The sequence below is a fragment of the Osmia lignaria genome, chromosome 2 (genome assembly GCF_051020975.1).
Source record: "Osmia lignaria lignaria isolate PbOS001 chromosome 2, iyOsmLign1, whole genome shotgun sequence".
Classification (NCBI taxonomy): Eukaryota; Metazoa; Arthropoda; class Insecta; order Hymenoptera; family Megachilidae; genus Osmia; species Osmia lignaria.
This window is the reverse complement of record NC_135033.1, coordinates 2,967,848-2,988,283: the sequence shown is the minus strand read 5'-3', so window position 1 is coordinate 2,988,283 and position 20,436 is coordinate 2,967,848. Positions and strand designations below refer to the sequence as shown.

General features: G+C 35.3%; 2 protein-coding genes across 2 annotated transcripts in view; one reads left to right on the top strand and one right to left on the bottom strand.

Moving 5' to 3' along the window:
* Positions 1-311: 311 nt before the first annotated feature.
* LOC117605802 (WD repeat-containing protein on Y chromosome) lies at positions 312-6,424 on the bottom strand. The gene is made up of 3 exons (XM_034327529.2): positions 6,146-6,424; positions 5,112-5,206; positions 312-417 (listed from the first exon to the last, which is right to left on the bottom strand). The coding sequence occupies exons 1-3, from the start codon at positions 6,338-6,340 to the stop codon at positions 312-314; spliced, it is 396 nt and encodes a 131-aa protein (XP_034183420.2). The 5' UTR covers positions 6,341-6,424.
* A 6,818-nt stretch (positions 6,425-13,242) lies between these two features.
* The window catches only part of Syt1 (synaptotagmin 1), a 49,776-nt gene continuing 42,582 nt past the window's right edge, over positions 13,243-20,436 (top strand). Inside the window, exon 1 of the mRNA XM_034327465.2 lies at positions 13,243-13,502. The gene's annotated coding sequence lies outside the window, so the exon portion shown is untranslated. The remainder of the gene's footprint in view (positions 13,503-20,436) is intronic.

Below are 20,436 nucleotides of genomic sequence, written 5' to 3'. Positions count from 1 at the left end.
GGCGGGTGGACAAGGGAACAGGGTTAGGGAAAGGGGTGGTACGGGGACAGACCCGTGGTGGGCGAAAGCCCGCTTGGCTTGACGATTGTAACGGGGAGGGGGCACTCGTGTTATCACGTTACAATATATATGTACAATGATAAATATATATAATTATGAATTATAAATGTTGTTTTATTTTCAAATTAATTTTAATTTCACTTATCAGCATATTCGCAGACATTATGTTGTGGCATTAAATATTTTAACTGTATTTAATGAATTGTATTAATAAAACTAATTAAATTTTGTGTTGTATTTTCCAGCTTTGATCATTTTCCCGCGATATCAGTTAGAGAACTTCTTTTTTTACTTGTTCTTCCTGTCGAGGGTGATGCTTTGGAAGATCCCTGAGATTCAGGAACCATATAATCGTCTCTGTAACTTTGTGAAATGTTGCAATAATTAGTACTTTATTTTGACTGAAGATTATAACGTGGTGTCGCGTGTGCCCCCCCCCCCCCCCCCCCCCCGTTACAATCGCCTTCTTTATTGTTGTCGTAAGAATAGCTCCGTTACAAAATCTCACAAAACTATCGTTTGCTCGCCAAAATCTGTCTTTCCCCCACCTCCCGCTCCGCTACACCGTAACCTACGAAAAACCCTTCCATCACCTTACTCCTTTTCCCACCCGCCGGTAATGGGCCAATGGAGGCGACGGAGGGAACCCCAGCAAGCTGCCACCATAAAAAGGAGCTTCGAAGCCGGCGGCAGCCCCAGCACCCCTCCCCAGAAAGGGGGCAACGCGGGACCCACGACAAAGGTCTACCAGCCCAACAACGGCGGAAGAACAGCCAAATGGAGCAATCTGTCGCCGAGCCCGAAGAACACAGCCCGCAGCCATCACCGTCGAGTCTCCGTCAGCCCCATCGATCCCGATTACCAGCCGATCGATAACAGATCAATCCTAGACCCAGAAGATGTCCCAATTCAACCCCATCCCCTCCCCAAAAATTCCTTGCGACGACGAGCCGGCAATTAGCGTTTCGGCGTCTAGAGACACAGAGCGAATTATAGAGAGTAACGAGCGATACAGAGAGTGAGATTTATAGAGTGAGATCAGTAGCGAGAGTCATACCGTGTGTGAGTGTGTGGAGAATCCGGCGACTGGTGAGTCCTTCCGATTATTACAATTGTAAAGGTTTAAGTCTGGTAACGGCAATTTCTGCGTCCGCGCATTATACTTCCGCGAATCGCGCCCGCGATAACTCGTTGCTCCCCTTAAAGATTCCCTTGAACCCTTTCCCTCGATCGCGTAACGCACACGAACTTTCCTGCACACCCTCCACCCTGAGATTTCCCTTCCCTCGACGATCGTCCTTGCGAACTCCTCCGCGTAGTGATTGTTACGGTAGACCCCGTAACATTAGGACGTACCCGTCCCCTCTAGATCCCCGATTTTCCTTTTCCTTTATTTGCCACCGCGAGTGGCTGGCGCCCAACGGATTTTATCATTGTGAAGGAAACCAAACATTGTAAATTATAGAGTGCACCCATGCAATTGTGGGTCACAAGATATATTATGACCCTCGGTTCGCGGGGGTCACTTTATATTTTCGATACTTAATAATACAGAATTCGTTGGGCGCCAGCCACTCGCTGTGGCAATCTAAAAGTAAAGAAAAAGGGTAGAATCGGGGTCTTTACAGGGAAGGGGACTCGTGGCTTTTCCGGGGTGCCGTAACAATCCTATGCGGGGGAGTACGCAGGAAGGATTGTTGAGGGAAGGGAAATCTCAACGGTGGGAGGGCTCACAAGAAGGTTCACTACGTTACGCGTTCGAGAATGGGACAAATGGGAAGGGAAGGGGCTTGGACGAAATCGCGGAATACCGTGCGCGAACGAAGGGTACCCGGGCGCAGAAATACACGGCCGGAGATACCGTTGCCGAATCCGCGGGACAATATTACCGGGGCACGCCACACACACACTGCACACTCCGCAAATCGTACTCTATAATTAATGCTCGCTGTCGAAACGCTAGGCGCTAATTGACGACGAGACCGTCGCAGGGAATTTTTGGAGAGGGGATTAGCCGGTGATCGGGATCGGCAGGGCTGACGGGCTCGGCGATGCTGGTTACGGGCTGAGGGTCCTCGGGCCCGACAGTAGATGGTCCCACGGTGTCCTTTTGTGGGGAGCTGAAGGGTCGTCGTCGGCCTCGGGACGGGGTCCTCCGGGGGTTGGGGTTGCAGCATCGTTGTCCAATCTTTCCGTTGCCCCTACCGGCCCGATACCGGCGGGTGGGAGAAAGAGATAGGGGTTAGGAAAGGGGTATTAAGGGACAAGCGCGTGGTGGGCAAAAATCTGGATTATTGTAACGGGGGGGGGCACTTGTGCCACCATGTTACAATATATATTTATTTAAATAAAGTGGTTAATAATTTATGTATGTACTTAAATGCATACATACAGTATTGAGCAAAGTAAGCTTCCTTAGAGAAAATGGCGATATAGGGAAAGCAGAAATTCTCAAAATTTTAATTTTAACGATATTAACAATAAAAGTAATTTAGAAAAAGAAATAATATAATTTTTGATTATTAAATATTATAGTATTCAGTTTATAATTAGGAAATATGGATAATAAAATAAAGTTTTAATCAAATTCTGCAATGTAAACATTTGTACGTAAGTGGTGGAAAGAATCTAAAAAAAAAATAAGTTTCACCAGGACAGAATTTTAAAATAAATAATTATATATCATTTCTTTTATTTTCATTTTACAAGGTGGTATATGGGGCTTCCTACTCTACATTATCACTTCCCCCGAGGTAACATTTGGGGAGGAGCGGAAGTTTACGGTAGGGAAAGTTGGGGAGAGGCGACACTTTTCTTGAGAAAGCCTACGATGCTCGGTGCTATACTATTATATAAAATTGTTATACATATTTAGATTTAACCCTTTCAATACTGTAGATCTTTATGCGTATTAGGAAGGACGTTTGTATGGTCCACAAATGTATATTGATGACTTCATTCAAATACCACATATGAATCAGCATTTATAAAAAAATGTGGATTCTGAATTTTGGAAAATTTCTGTGTCCACTTCTGATGCTCGATCGAATAACTTGAATTCGTAAGATTATAACTATTACAGTTTTGACAATTACAATATACAGAGTGTTCGACAATAGGTGGGAGATTATTTAAGAGGTGATTCTAGGGATCAAAATAAGACGAAAATCAAGAATGACGAAATAGCGTTTGCGGCTTTGTTTTCCAGTAATTAACGTTTAAGAATTCGAGTAAAAATGTCCTAAAACCTGCAATCTGCCCAGCACCGACAACTGAACGTCAGGTTAGCAGGGGTGGATACGGTCATAACCAAGAAGAGAAAGCCGAATGCTGCAGTATGTACCGAGAAACAAAATAGCACGAGGTAAGTTTCTACTACAGTAAAAGCTGGATATATGCAACAAAAGTTTGGCTGGATATATGCAACATCGCTATCCCCTCCACTTGGGGGGATCCCCCTAAGCCGAACCGAACCGCTCGGCGAGGAAACCGTGTAATATGATCCGACCGTAATATCGGTGTGACTAATACTAATTGAACGATAAAACTTTTTTATTTTTAACTTTTCTTTAATGAAACTTTTACTAACGCATTTGTGAGATTTTTCTGATTAAGATGGTACCAAACACGATATGATTTGAATTATATTTATTTATTAAAATAGTAATAAAACTGTACATATGTATAAGGCAGGCCGTATACCAAAGATACATCAAACACGCAACATGCAACATGCAACACGTTGCATGTTGTGTACGAACGTAGAATAGGTATCGCGGTTGAATACAAACGATGTGTTCGGACGCAGAATCGACACCTCGACTGGATATATGCAACAATAAATGCCCAGAATCGACACCTCGGCTGGATATATGCAACATTAAATGCCCAGAATCGACACCTCGGCTGGATATATGCAACGTTTAAATGCCCAGAATCGACACCTCGACTGGATATGCGCAACGTTTGAAAGCAGAACCGACACCGCAACCGGTTTTCATTTCCAACCCTCCTTTGCTTTTCGCCAACTTTTAACATCAATTTTAGCAAGTAATTATAATTCAAACTATATCGTGTTTGGTATCATTTTAATCCGAAAAATTTCACCAATGCGTTAGTAAAGGTTTCAGTAAAAAAAAGTCAAAAATAAAAAAGTTTTATAGTTGAATTAGTATTAGTCACACCGATACGTTTCGGCTCTTTCCTTTGATCATCGGACCTCTCTCTTTCCACCACTGTCTGTCCTTTTCTACGTTCACGCTTGGCTGCTCATCGCGTGTAACCCGAGATTAGACACTTCGACTGGATATATGCAACGTCTGGGTCCCAATGTTTGTTGCATATATCCAGCTTTTACTGTACACGGTTTCCTCGTCGAGCGGCTCGGTTCGCCTAGGGGGATCCCCCCAAGTGGAGGGGATAGCGATGTTGCATACATCCAGCCAAACTTTTGTTGCATATATCCAGCTCTTACTGTATTCAATGATTCTTGGTTATGACTGTACCCACTCCTGCTTCAGTTGTCGGTGCTGGGCAGATTGCAGATTTTAAGCGCTTTTTACTCGAACTCTTAAACGTTAATTACTGGAAAACAAAGCCGCAAACGCTATTTCGTCATTCTTGATTTTTGTCTTATTTTGATCCCTAGAATCAAAAAATCTCCCACCTGTTGTCGAACACCCTATATAAATAATTCTCCACAATAATTAAAAGAGGACGCAGAAACTCTCGAAAACTCAAAATTCATATTTTCTTACAAATGCTAATATGTATCGATATGTAAGTCATAATAACATTTTGAAATAAATGTTTAAACTAATTTTTTGCGTCAGTCATCAGTAGCTTGCACTAGATATGAAAAGACGGTCTGATCACAAAACATTATACACTACTTAATAGAGTACACCTAGCCTAATCGTGCAGTGCTGTGAAGCTCAGTGTCGATGGTTTAATATTTCAAAATATATATATAATTATAGCTAATTTCTTGCTATATCTAAAAATATATTTAAGGTATTAATTATTTTATATAAATACAATATAATACTTACGAGCCCTTCAATCGTAATTCGCTTATGATAGGTGGAGTTGTAGGTCTTTCAATGGGTTTCAAATCGTGTATTTTTAGATGTGTATAGACTGGAATCTGGAAGTATAATTTTCACGCTAATCTTTTTGCGAAACTAAATATTTACCGTTTAAAAATGAAATGTCATTTGAATAAGAAAAAAAACAATTGGAGCTATGAATGCTAAAGTAGCACAAGTCCATTTTGTGACATTATATGAGTTATTTAATAACATTTAAAATCTAAAACAATGCAATAATAGGGTGTTTTAAATAGATAATGGCGTAACAGTTAATTTAATCATTTAATAAATTTTGTGGTAGTAAATACACACTCGCGAACATATCGGACTTTCTCGGGGGAAATAACAATATCATCCCCCGCCCCACTCGGCGTACGGTTCGCCGGGTTTTCGACCTTCCCCGTAGACTTCCTCGAATTCTCGGGTTTTGGGGTTTCTGGTCCCCGCTGTTGGCTTTCCTTTTCTCGGACTTTCGTCTCTGCCTTTAGACTTTAGGTGTTCTCGAGAAGAAGTTCCATATACTATAAAGGTCTGTTGCGGCTCACCACTTGGGTATAACGTTTGCGCGGAAAAATCTGAATTAATATTTACTTCGTGATTCGTACTTTTCAGTCATATACTAAATTTTATGAAATTTAATAATTAAGATATACTTTTTTTTCTTAATTACTCTTCATATTAATACCGTATTTTAAAAATTCCTACTTCCCTTGTATTGCTATTTTTTCTACAGAATCCTAATTTGATCGCAGGTGTACTATGAAAATTGATGAAAATGCTAAAGTCCCAATGTATCATATTATTATTTCAAATTATAATCAATAGCTTATTATTTAAATCGAAAAAAATCATTGTCATTACTTAAACAAAATAAACAAAGAAAAATGTTTGCTTTTCAGACTTGGACAGCTTTGAAATTAATCGGGTCCAATATTTAAATAAACCCGCTTAAAATATAAATCACCAACTATCAAACTATCAATAAAACTACTTACGTAAGGTAGGGATGTATCAAGAACCGTGGGTTCGATGTACCTCTTCGGTATATCCGGAGCTCGATAAGACCTCCCTAATATAGAGGATCCTAAGCCCTTTCCATAAATCGATGCGGACGATATTTCGTTTTCAGTATCATTTAAGCTCGATTCGTCTCGCAAATTGTTTTCAATTGCTTCCGTATTATTTTCCATGCTGATAAGCAATCCTTAACAATCGACGGGGGTTAGTAAGATTTTAAGGCGCAACCAGGCCGAGGTACTTTCGTTGGAATAAAACTGGAGACCCACTCGAAGTCGAGCACTAGCCTCTAGATAATGATTCGAGGATGCTCTTCAACGTTACGTTGGACGAAGGGTTCACAAACTAGAGTTTCATGAGTCGATATTTGGTCGATAACTTCTTCCGCTCCGTTGAACGCCAGACACCATGAAGCTTCAATCTATTCCCTTAAAAATGTGGAAATTTCTCTCTTTTCTTCGTTATTTCTCTTCCCCTGATATTTCATAATTGAGGATGATACTTGTTCATTAAATCCTCAAGTTGCTAATAGAATACATACTCCCATTTATGGCATACAGTGCGTAATTAAATTATTGGAATCATCTGCTTACTTTGCAATTTTATTTTTTATAATAATAGAAAATAAGTGTAGATAATTTAATTTATCCAGTGTAAAGACCTTCACGTTGTGATTTTTATTTCTACAGAAAAACAAAAAATATATTTTTTGTAGTATAGTTTAGATATGGTACATGGCGTGATTTAAGTGAATTTATTAAATTTTCTAGAGATTTTTTTAGTTTCATAAAAGCAGAACTACTTGTTCGATTAATTTCACATTTTGAAAGAAAAAACGAAAAGTGGAACAACCAATAACTTTATGCCGACGTACGTGGATATGTCGAACCAGTAGGAGCATTTAATGTTCTTATTTTCCTTTTTCACTTTTATCATTAATTTATTGTCGCAAGGGAACGTGGAATATACGAAAGAAATGTAAACAATGTGTTTTTTCAGCATTTATACTATGATATAGTTATACATTTTCTTCTGCTATTAGATTTTAAGGATAGATAATTTTTTAGACACTTTTATTCTTGTTTATAATTTTTAATTTTAATAACAAATGTGTTTTTATGACACATAAAGAAATATTTATAATAAGCGTATAATAATACTTATTTAAATATATTAATATACACATTGACGTAATTAGGTGAAGGCCAGAGTGAGCTGAACCCTCCTAAAAATGAGAATTAGCCCCTCAGCATTCTAAAATTCCACAATTCAAAAATTCCAGAATTTCAGAATTTCAAAATCAGATTTCAAAACTCAAAAAATTGTAGCATCTAAATTTCCACTATTTCAAAATTCCAGAATTTTAGAATCTTCACATGTTTAGGACTCCAGATTTTGAAAATTTCAGATTTCAGATTTCCAAAATTCCCAAGTTTCAGATTTCTAATATTTTGAAAACCCAAAATTTCAGAGTTTCAAAGTTTCAAAATTTCTAAGGGACTTGAAAAAAAAATTGGCCCTTCATAGGGGCGCGAACTTGCGACAAAACAGTTTCCAGCGATTCCGCAGTCGGAGACCTTACCCACTGACCCACCATGATCGCTTAAAAACTTTCTAATATTTCAGAAGATAAGGTGCGTAATTTTCAATTATTTTCAGATCTTGCTCTATCCAACGCAAAAATATAAAAAATCACACAATCCACTAACCATATAAAGGAAATGTAAAAATTGTAGGTATTTCTCAAGTTATCGCACAAAATATGCCGAAAATGACGGTTTTTGATTTTTATAAGTACGATGCACCACACCTAAAAATCTGAAAAAACTTGGGGATAATAGTCATGTTAATATCTAACTACTGTGAAAGTAAAAATCTAGTCGCTCGAAAGCTTCTACCCGAAATCTCAATTTTTCGACTTTTTTTGGGGTTTTTGATTTTTCACGGCTGGGATTTGCAACCGAAAAATCTGAAAAAATTCATAATCATAAAGAAACATGTCTAGAATATTTTAGAATTTTTGCAGATTTCTTGCGTATTGTTAAATAGGAGAAATATGGCAAAAACTACTTTTTCTTTCTTACCCTGTAACTACCTTCCCGGTTGAGGTACAGGGTTGAAACTTGGTGTACCATGGTTTTTTGGGATAAGCTATCGAATGATGCATTGCGAAGTAAAATCGGCTCAAGGGCACTTTTGACCATCTTATCCTGCTATACCCTTTTATTCTAAAATAAATTTTCGTATACTGTATAATTTTAAGCATAATAAATCGTTTGGATCCTTCTATACTAATATTCTTGTATTTATCTTTAAGCTTCATAATTAATTTATGTTTATAATGAATAATGAGAAATATATTTATTGTATTGCTGCGCATAATATATGTAGTAAAATTTTAATGTATATTGTTAATGTATCATAAAAATTGCTAAAATTACTAAAATGATTGCAATTTACCATAGCACAGTAGAAGCTGGATATATGCAACAAAAGTTTGGCAGGATATATGCAACATCGCTATCCCCTCCACCTGGGGGGATCCCCCTAGGCGAACCGAACCGCTCGACGAGGAAACCGTGTAATATGATCCGACCGTGTCGGCTGAATACAAAACATGTGTACGGACACAGAATCGGCATGTCGGCTGAATACAAAACATGTGTACGGACGCAGAATCGACACCTCGCTTGGATAAATGCAACATTAAATGCCCAGAATCGACACCTCGCCTGGATAAATGAAACCTTTGAAACCAGAGCCGACACCGCGACTGCTCTTAACATCAATTTTAGCAAGTAATTATAATTCAAACTATATCGTGTTTGGTACCACTTTAATCACAAAAATCTCACCAATGCGCTAGTAAAAGTTTCATTAAAAAAAAGTCAAAAATGAAAAAGCTTTTTGATTCAATTAGTATTAGTCACGTCGATATGTTTCGGCTCTTTCCTTTGATCATTGGACCTCTCTCTTTCCGCCACTGTCTGTCCCTTTCTACGTTCACGCTTAGCTGGTCGTCGCGTGTAACCCGAGATTCGACACCTCGACTGGATATATGCAACGTCTGGATCCCAATGTTTGTTGCATATATCCAGCTTTTACTGTACCAAGACCGGATTAAGATTTCTTGGGCCCGGGGCTACCAAACCTGTGACAGTCTCTTACAAATAATTGATCTAAGTTAGCTACGCCTCCTACTAGGGTAGGAATGGGAGACTTCTATAGACATCTTTATTCGCGAAAACCGGAACCGGAAGTCACATGACCTCCAAACTTAGGACGAAGCTAGTTATGGTTATAAGCTTTAGTTTAAGATCAACCTTGACTCTCTAGCACGTTTGGTTCTTGAGATACACGAGCTAACATACGGACGGATGGACGGACAGAGGCGGACTATAAGACTTTCTTTAAAAATCTAAAATTGGTTCAAAAATTGAAATTGAGCATGAATAAAATTTAATAACACTCAATTGTAAAGAAAAAGATCAGCAGTAGATAAAATTTTATTTAATATTTTTTGACATAATAAATGGGAGGTTTATAATTGGGCCCCCTTCAAAGTGGGATCGAGGATTGTAAACCTTCTTATACATTCCCTTAATTCGGCGCTGTGTAGGAATTTTTTAAATATTAATCAATAACGTATTATTTATATAATACTTAAATCGAATGAAATTACTCTCGCTGTGGAGATATATTGATTAATATATCAAATAATAATACAAGTATTTCGTTTTGATTTATTTAATATTAATCAATGGTTTACTGTTTATATTTAACTCAAATGAAATCATTCTCATTATGGAATGTCAATTAATAAACACACACGTAATAATATTTCTCTTTCGTTTATTCCACGGAAAAGCATGCAAGTTTACTACCTCGAGTAAAGGGAATAAAAAGTAAAGGTACATGAAATTTCTATTGCATTTTCCTAGCTTTGAGGTGCGCTGGATGAAAAGTAAAACGACAGAAAAATGATATTGCGTTCTCGCTACTTTGAAAACTCAAAAGATGAAAAGTAACATAAAAATAATATTATGTTTTTATGACTTCATGGCATGAAAGGTGAATAGAATAAGATGAACATTTCTTCCACGTGTGACATTACAAAATAAGGGATGAAAAATAATATTTCAATCAAAACAACGAGGTAACTTGGATGATCCTCGGAAAATTACGCCTACTGCGTGCTTTTTATGGACATGAAAAAACATATTGATTATAGTCCTCCAGATTTAGCGTTATTGTAAGGATATTCTGAATGTAGCCACTCTTACGCAATTGTTTTACCCGCGCAAGGGCGTTCTTTGTGCCAAGGTTCACATGTTCCTGGATGTGAATGAGTCGAGCTTATGAATCGATTTCCTCTTTCTGCAAAATTGTTGAATATGACGTTTTCTATGGCGATAAAAAGAATTCTCCATTTCTTCTGTAGCTTGAATTCAATCACGCTTTTCGCAGACACTCTTTTACTAAAGCAAATAGAAATACTTTTAGAACGTATAATATTCTATACGATTTTTGTTGATGGTAACAAATGAATTATTTCTTTAAGCATCGAAGTACAGGTACTGGGATAAATTATGACCCAGACTTACAAAAAGGACACTTCGACTAAAAAACTCTCAAACCTTCTGACAGTAGATCATCATCTATTGGAAAAATAATTTAAAATTTAAAGAATGAAAATAAAAAGGAATTTAAAATCAAAGTTGTATTATTGCTACCACAGCGATCCGTTTCCTGAGGGTTAGTAAGAATTTAATTAATATTTTTAATTAATAAATCATGCAATTACTATTTATTTTATCTTAATAAAAGAACCGTGTAAAATTTATAAAATGAAAATAACATTAAACACAAAATTAAATTAAAATTATTGAAGCTCCCTCCATGGTCCGCCATCCGAGGGCTAAGTGTTCCAGCAGAAATGGTTGTGAATAGTCAGACGTACTAAAGACATTAACCCTCCAACTCTGCTGGGACACATACGTCCCAATGAAACAATGTATGTGCTAGGTTGGCTAAGGGTACGTTTATGTTGGAGCGTCGATAAACGATAAGAGCATCGATCATAGCAATGTGAAGTTGTCTTATTATCAGAGCTCTACTATAAACAAACCAGAGATATTTTTTCGCAGCTATGATCGACGCTCTTATCGACTAATAAGTAATGTCGGACTTTTACGTAAGTGGCGATTTTTGTTATTTTTTAAAACAAAAGGCTATTCAAATTTTACAAAACGCACGTATGGACTAAAAGCTGAGATTTTAAAGGTAATTTGAAAGAAAGTTCATTATATTTAATTAAATTTTGATAATGTTTATTTTGATTTGAAAATAATAACGAGACGGTACACTTTCAAGCAGCTGTTCTTTTTAATTGTTGCAAAGGTAAAAACTTATTCGAAGGTACAAATAGCAAAAAAAATTCTCAATGCGTATAATAATGATGCTGTGAATAAAAGAATCTTCAAGGTTTACCAAAGTGTTTACGTAATTTAGGTTTGTAAATTCTCGTGCTTTGGTTTTATTAAAGTTATTGCTTACGTGACCATCATTATCCTCCTCTACCCCATTAACTATTAGAATGTATAAAGACCATTGAAACTTTGAGATATTAAATGTCTTCTAAATTAACAATCTTTGTCGCCAAAAGAAGTTTCGGAATACCAAGGACTGAATATATTACAGTAGACAAGAATATAGCAAGTTTCAAAATATCAAGATTTATCAATATTCAACATCTCCCCTAAATATCATCCGAACACTTACGATAACTTCCTATTAGCACACGATATATGTTATTAGTATTCAATCAAAAAAATCTACAGAATTGAATTGCCAGAACATATGTTCATATTATCTATTCCTTTTCATCTCATTTCAAATTCTATAGATTCAAAATATCAATATTTATCAGTGTATAAAATTTCAGTTAAGGTGGTTGTATTGAATGATTAAATTCATTCAGAGATATCTCAATTGTAGAATACACAACCTTTAATATATTAGATATATCAATTATTTCACAGCTTTTTATTTTAATTGAAAATTTCTTCTCTGAGCTCATATTAGTGCTAATTTTTTAAATAATTGTTAAACTCATTGTTAGCATTTGAAATCTAAAAGAGGTGTAGAAAAATATATATAATTGTAGCAATTAGAAAGAGATAATGTTAAAGGCATTAAATTAACTTGTACACCTACTAATATTAGTAAAAAAAAAGTAAAGCACCTCAACAATATAAAATAAAAAAGGAATAAATATTCATAGTAAGTATCCCTATTTTTTTTTAGTATTATATTCCCTTGTAACGCTTTAGTTTTTCAAGAAAATTAAAAATAGTATTCTTGGGTTATAATTAAAAATGTATCTCCAGCAAATGTTTATCCTGTACTGTACCTAAGTACATATTTTCGATTTAGTACTTTTAGTCTTTTTGACATTTCACCAGTGTTTAATCCTCGGACGACGGACCATGGAGAGAGTCACAATTTTAATTCAATTCTGTATTTCATACTATTTTCATTTGTTAAATTTTACACTGTTCTTTTTAAAATTATTCTTCAAATATATGAAACTCTTTTGCTTTAGAATTACATATTTAACTTAGGGTAATACCCTACATATCATAATGTACTCCAAATAAATTATGTGCAATTTTATAGTATAGGACTTTTGTAATATAACCGCATTAAGTGTCTCCATAACACTTGGATTCACTTTTTATCAATACACAGAGAACATAAAAATTTGTTGAAACGAGTCGTAAAAACGATTCAATTGGAAACATCTCTGTAGGGTTAAACCGTGAATACGTGTTTCTGAAGGAACGTTCCTTATCGAAGGGGTGAGTTTCATCAAACATCCACCATCGTGACGTCGACTTGTACATACGATCTTGGACGGCGTTTGCTTGGATCGGCGCAAGCGTTTCTCTCGCGAATACAGAGGGGGTGGAAAATCGTACAGCGTCGGCTCCGTCGAAACGGCGGAAAACGTAACGTGTTTTATCGATTTCGTTGGGGTCGGCCATGTTCGTGTCCGCTAACGGTCAGGCGCACTCGTGTCCCATCGTCGAGAGACCGTGCCACCGATAGATTTTCCGCCACCTACACCGTCGTCGATGTCGCAGGGCGTATAATGATGCGCTTGTAAAACGCGACGTTTCGTGTTTTCATCCGCCGTTTCTATCGTGTTCACGTCAAAACAGCAGCTTCATTTTTTGCATCGTTCGGACCACGTAGACGTAGGATCGACGAGCTAGTAGATAAAAGAGGAGGAACAACCCCCGTTTCAGAGCAGGCAGCCGACGAAAAAGCACCGTGAGTAGTGATTTCCTTTTGAACAACCATTTCTATATTGTTCTTCAACTCCGCCAACTTTTCTTTAAAAAGCGTTCAAATTTTGAAGAAATTATGCCTAGAGGAAACTCAGACCGGAAGCTTCTACGGTTTCCTGAGCCCTCTCGAGAGGGCTGCATTTTCACCGCCACCCGTTTTAACTCTGCTCTCAAATTGCCATAACTGATAAAGTAATATCTTTATATTTTCACTATTTACTTTCTTGTAAAGAAATTTTAACTCTGAAACAGCGGAGCACGAGTCAATCCACTGTCAAACTTACTAATTATATACAAGAGAAACAGTATCATATATTGGAGTGATAATTTTTAAAGAAACAGTGTAAAATTTAGAAAATGAAAATAATATGAAGTTAAAATTATAGCTCTCTTCAAGGTTCGTCGTCCGAGAGTTAAAAGTAAGCATGCTTTCGAGTTGCTACCGTATACTGGTGAATAGATAACTCTATATTTCGACCATTTTTGAAAAATATGAAACCTCTTTTTTTAAACATATACGTGCTCGTATTTCGAATCCCAGTGTATCGTGAGTAGATGTTACTTTTAACCAATGATCAATTAATTTTATAAGAAAATTTTTCAAATTACTGAAAATTATGTCCGTTTGTACATAAGTAAAAAAACAGTGTATAAAAATAATGACTAGTGCAAAGGGTGAATAGTGCTTCCTGAATTTCGACTGTGATCTAGTTTTCTAGTTTCTGTGTATCGTTCTCATTATGGGTCATGCAAGGATGTCAGTCTTCTCTCGTTTCAATTTTCCTACCCGAACGAAGCCCATGAATTTTTTAATCATCCCCTGTATCGAATCCGTATAAATTGAATTACTTTTCAGAAACAATTATGAATTCTGCAACAATGGGGTGTTTGATTCCAATAGATGGCGTATCAGGGGAGAATTTTGTATTGCTCGACGGACCGTGGGACATTTCGTTTGTAGTATTTTTTTTGAAGGAATAGAGAATAAGGAAAATCTCACCCTTTAATCTCATTCTTCGATCATGGCACGCGTTTATCCCTCGCTTCGCTCGAGAACTATTTTCAGGTAGCGTCGTTCGTCGAACCTTTGAACCCTTCGCGACATTTAACCGTCCATTTCTATCGAAGGAAAGTCTCCCCTAGTTTTACCTTTGACTTCTACGTTTATCGTTGGGGGTAAACGTGAACGAAACTTTTCTCGAGTTTACGGTCGTTTCACAAATCCCTTCATTCCTCCATGCCAATAATTTTTCTTTGTGTCAGCTAGCTTTTGAACCCCTTCTCAATGACAATGTCCATCGATCTAGAATCCTATTTTTTTTTTTTTAATTGTCCATTATTATCCGTTATACTCCACCATCAACTGATCGATTCTTGTTCAGCATGAAATTTTCTGCTTCTAATTTCCTCGAGTGTTCGGGACGGGCCGATCTCTCACGTAAAACTACCAGCATACTGTACGCTGAATAGAGACATTGATGAAATCCTCTTTTCAACTAGCAGTCTTCTTTGTTATTACGCTGTCTGAAACGTTGGCACGATTCTCGAGCGTAAATGCTTCCGAGATGATTTGCGAAGCGTTGGCCTACCGCCTTCGAAATGACAACTCTCGCCAGAGAAATTTGGAATGACTTCCCAGAAACAGCTCAGTTTCATGGACATGCTGTTTATCAGGTTGATTGCAACGGGGATAACCAGTGACCGGCATCTCAAATTTTCTATAGCCGAGTAATTAATAGAAGAAGAGAGTACATTTTAATTCCACTTGAACACTCTTTGAATTGTTTTTCTTTTGAAACGTTTTCTGGTCTGATTGTAAGTAGGTAATTAAGCCTTTTATACTGACTCTTACAGGCGCTTCAGATATTCATTCACCTTGTTATTAGACGCCTTTATTAATCATACAGTATGATCATTTTTAAGTTTACAACAGGAATTGTTTAGACTAAAATAGACTAAAACTTAAAAATTATATGTTAGGATATTAATCTACAGTTAAATATACAATTATTTAATGAAAGAGTTTCATATATTGGGAGAATAATTTTTAAAATGTTAATTTTGAAATACAAAATTGAATTAAAATTCAGTTAAATTTCACTACTTTAATCTTCCAAATAATTTTTCTATCATAAAAATTAAATTATATGTATATAATTTATCTGTCTCCACCATATTTATTTTTAAGCGCAATTTTTAAGCTATTAGAATTAAAGAATAGAAAACAGTGATTTCAAGTATTTTAAAAAATATTTTGAAATTTTTAAGAGCTATTTTAAATTGTGCATAATAATGACTATTGCTACTTTGTAGACAGTTCGCCTTTTACTTCTGGGTGGACCGCAGTCAAAGGATTAATTACTCTGTTTCCTCTTTTAGGACTTTTAGTTTTCCTTTGTAATATTTTTTGATGATAGCACAGCTTACAATACCTATTTCATTTTATCTTCATATTTTAATGGCTGTTAATACGTTCATTAGCAGCGTAATATTCAAAGGTTATGTTTGCAACCATTATAAAAATTATTATACTTTCGAACGTTCAATTTTGTAACCTTATTTTTTAACAAACTGCTTCATACGATTCGTATGATGGTAATAGTATTATCGGTTCTATTCTTCTTCTTTGATGAATTAATTAATGAAATTAATTTCGTTCTCTAATTGTTCTTGAAAGAGACCCGTACGAGAATAGAATAAACATTTTGTTTTTAAACTCTTGATGATTCAATAATGCTAAAATCAAGTGATCATGCTGATCAGGGGTTGGAAATTGAACCATAATTCTTTGAATTTCTTAGTGTTCCAATTATTTAGTACATCCTCTGTATGTGTGATAATTTGGTTTGTAATTAAAAAACCATTACGTGTAAGTCTGTAAATTTCCGTTTTATACGCTTTCAAAAGAAATGAAAATCGTTTTACATGAACGTAAAATGTAAAATATAAGTTAACACACGAAGTTGCAATGCTGTACAGCATTGAGTAATTGTACAAAGAATATTTTTAAAAAAAAATCAGAAAAGAATGTTGCCTCTTCGCCTCAAAATCTTGAATAAAAGAGAATCGCAAAATTGGAATCTTTGTCTTTCAAATACAAGAATATGCAGGGGAGATAAGAATTGTCCGGAGCAGGGGCGTACTTGGACTTAAATTTTTACCGGAAAATTAGTAACATGACCGTATTACTTCGAATCTAACAAGCCGACCTTGAATTTAAACCGTAGTAAGATTTTAAAATTGGAAAATTGGTAAAAACAATAAAAATAAAAATGATTTTAAATCATGTATTGAAAAATAGAAAAAAATTAAATTAACTTAAATAAGTGCAAATATAAATATAATAAGCTACCTAATTTATTGAGAATCTTCTTCGAGATATACATATTATCACTTTCGACATCTTCACTTTCAGAACTTGATTTCTCACTTTGAATTTAACCCGCGCCCTAATTTTATACGTCTTAAAAATTTGAATAAAGAGTGTGGCTTAAATTCGAAGTAATACGGTAATTAGGTAATACGGTAAAAGCTATTGGGAAGTTCCTTGAACTCCCAACGGACAGTCTGCTGCTGGTCCGGAGTTTCTCAGTTTCCCCGCATGGGGTCAGCAAGATCAATTCAGACTTGAGCCGTTACTCTCCTGTTCCGAATATAATAAAGTCTATTGAGATGAACAATCAAATTGTTACGTTTTCTTTCACGACACAAAAGAACGACAAAGCTTTCCGTGGGAACTGATAAAGAATCTCATGAACATAGTGTAACAAACGTAAATCGTGCAGCCTGAAAACCTAGTCTCGTCAGCTTTTACGCTTCTCTTCAATTATTGATGTAATAACATAGAACACTCGGTCGAACTGCTTTCAACGCCGAAGCGGACAGTTTACAGACGAGACGAGAAGAGAAAGTGCACGCGATTTTCTTGATTACAGAGAGCTTCCTCTTCAAGAAGCTTCCACGATTCTTTGCACTCGCCTAAAGAAAATCACAAGGCTTTTAGGAATCGACTTAAATGACTGCTTTTGAAATTCTCAAGAGACTTGAATTTTCTTCTGTTTAATAACAATTTTTGTAACACAATAGCAACGTTGTAGACGAACTCAGACCTTTATTAACAGGATTGTTTTGATGATTGAGAAGGAAATTCATGATCATTCAAACTGGAATATTCATTTGCATCGTTATTATTCAAATAGTATTTCCCTTTGATGGTGAATCGCAATAAAATAAAAAGGTATTTTTTTTAATATTAGGGCAATTGTTTTTTACACATTGAATATTGTAGAAGTCACCAGTACTAGATCAAGGGGAAGTCTAGGGGGAAAGAAAATTATAAGCTATTCTTATTTTCAATAACTACAATTTCAATATTTCTTGCGACAAACATCTATTTTCACTGCGCCAATTAACGTATTAAATATAATTTTTGTTATTATCACTTTGAAATAAAGCCATTGAAAATTGAATTTTCGCTAATGGACGATACTAACAATAAGCTATAAATTGATTGATGCTATAAGTAGTGTTTTGTGGTACTTTTATGTCATCAAATCGTATTAGAGCTTGCATGCTTCGAAATCGGTCATTGTTTGCTGTAATTAGTAACTAGTCATTGGATTCATTAAATCTATAGGTAATTGTAAATTAATACAGCAATTTATACGCTTATTTTTAGCTATTTTATATTATTTTTATGCCATCAAACCATAGCAGATTTTATATGAAAGAAGTTAATAACTTTGATTCAAGAGTGAGCGGGCACCCGAGTGTTTAAGCCGAGTAAGAAGAAATCAGGCGGGCTTGGGCGGGTACCCGAGTAGACCGATACAATCAGGCCAATTCAGAAAAAGTTAGACGGGTTAAGGCTAGTTGCCTCAATAATCGAGATTCATGGAGATCTGTAGTACAATTTCAAACACAATGCTGATTTGAATTTCGGCTATCGAGGCAACTCGTCCGAGTTCGTCCAACTTTTTCCAAACTGAACCGATCATATCGGATTATCCGAATGTTCGTATGTCTCGGGAATTCTCCCGTGCCTAGCCGAACCTGTAATCTTGTGTATCCGCACATCTCTGTTCTGATTGTATGTTTGAAAATTCATTTCTTTATATTTTTAATGGGTTCCTGCGATGTTCAAAGGTTCTATGGGGAATATTGATTATAATGAAAGTTTCAAACATTATAGAAGAAGAATTCTCTCTTCTATCTCAAAATTAAAGGAAGGAAGTAAAGAACGTTCAAATTTGAGAAACCTATTAAAAACGGAATAAAAATTGAAGTTCTTTTCTGACAGTTACACTTTTTAATGTTTTATCACGATGACATTTCTTTTGTGATTATAAAAAGTGTAATTGATAACTTCTTTTGTAGTATGATAATTTTCTTATTTTTACAATGTTTTCCTTTCAAAACGCTCAAGTAAGTTAAATTTATAATATTGGATAGTATTATGCTCTATTTGATTTTCAAAGCTTGTATAACTTCCTTTATGAAAGCACTCTTTGAGTAACTTAAAGCAAAAAGAACTGTGGAATTTCAATTTTCAGATAGGAATATCGAATAAATCTTCAGGTTATTTAAAATTTTAGAAAGAGATTCAAATATTTCTCCATAAATGGAGTCTTGTTTCAGAATTCTTATAAGTGGATTTACAGATTCAACTAATGTTCAATTGGGTATAATTTCGTTCTGGGGGATCAACAATTAGTGGTTCAAAAATATCAAGTTTTCAACCTGAAATATCAAAAAGTATAAATGCAAAGTTTAGGAAACCAATGGTTTAACAAATGTAAAAATGTACGTATTTAGTGGAGTTGGACAGGTTAATACGACGCCATGTTGTTTCTACCCATACTCTGATTGGTTCGTTTACCTTATTTAAAAATATATGTATGAAAATTATTTCGCATTAATGTGAACGGGCGCACAGTGGTCCGGATTGGGAAATCGTGTGCTTTTTCTTTGTAACTTTTAAACCGTATCTGATATTGGCATGCAACTTCAATCAGATAATGTGGAAATTCGAGGCTGTGGACAGGTTAAAGAAAAATTGTATCACAATTGTTATTGTTGTTGTTATTGTTACTATTATTATTATTATATGCTTTACATTAATTATTTATTAATTGTTTTAAATTAGTTCTTAATTCTTTTAAATTTTGAGGCGTGATATTAATTTCTTCACGTATTTTATTATACAAAAATGAAAAATCATTCATTTCTCTATTTGCACTTTGTAATATAAAGAATAAATCTTTATTTGTGCGAAAATTCTCCATTTATATTAAATGAATATCTGAATAGCAAATAAAGAAATGCTACATATAGAAAATAATCGTGTAATGAATCTTGAAGTGTTTCTCTACTTACCAGATAGAAATTTAATCGATGTAAAACAAAACAGAACTTAAATATAACTTAAACTTTAACTATATAGGAGAAAATATAAATAAATACATAAACAATAAAAAATACAAATTATAAGAAATAAAACATAAAACACAACGGAACACAGTAACTTTTAACAATGTAAAAAATATTCCGAATGCTTACTATGAATGCTTGAATGGTTCTGATGCATCTAAATGAACCAAGCTTCGAAAGAGAGTCGAAGAACTCTTATTTAAACCATAGCATCAACATCCTAAGTGTCATAATCTAAACAGTTCTATCGAAGAAAGCGGATATTCAGCTAATAATTTGAACAGTGGGACGAGGGGAGAAGCGATTCTTGCATGATTATTTAGAGCAAGGTGTGCTGAAAATATTCCAGTTTGTTGGAAGGCGGAACTCTTCGGCACTTTAAAGATATCCCTTGTCAAAAAAAAAAAAATTTGAAGAATTTGTTGCATGTCATTCAGCATCACTTACCTAGTACATTCTATATGGTAATTAATAATGTAAGGAGTGAT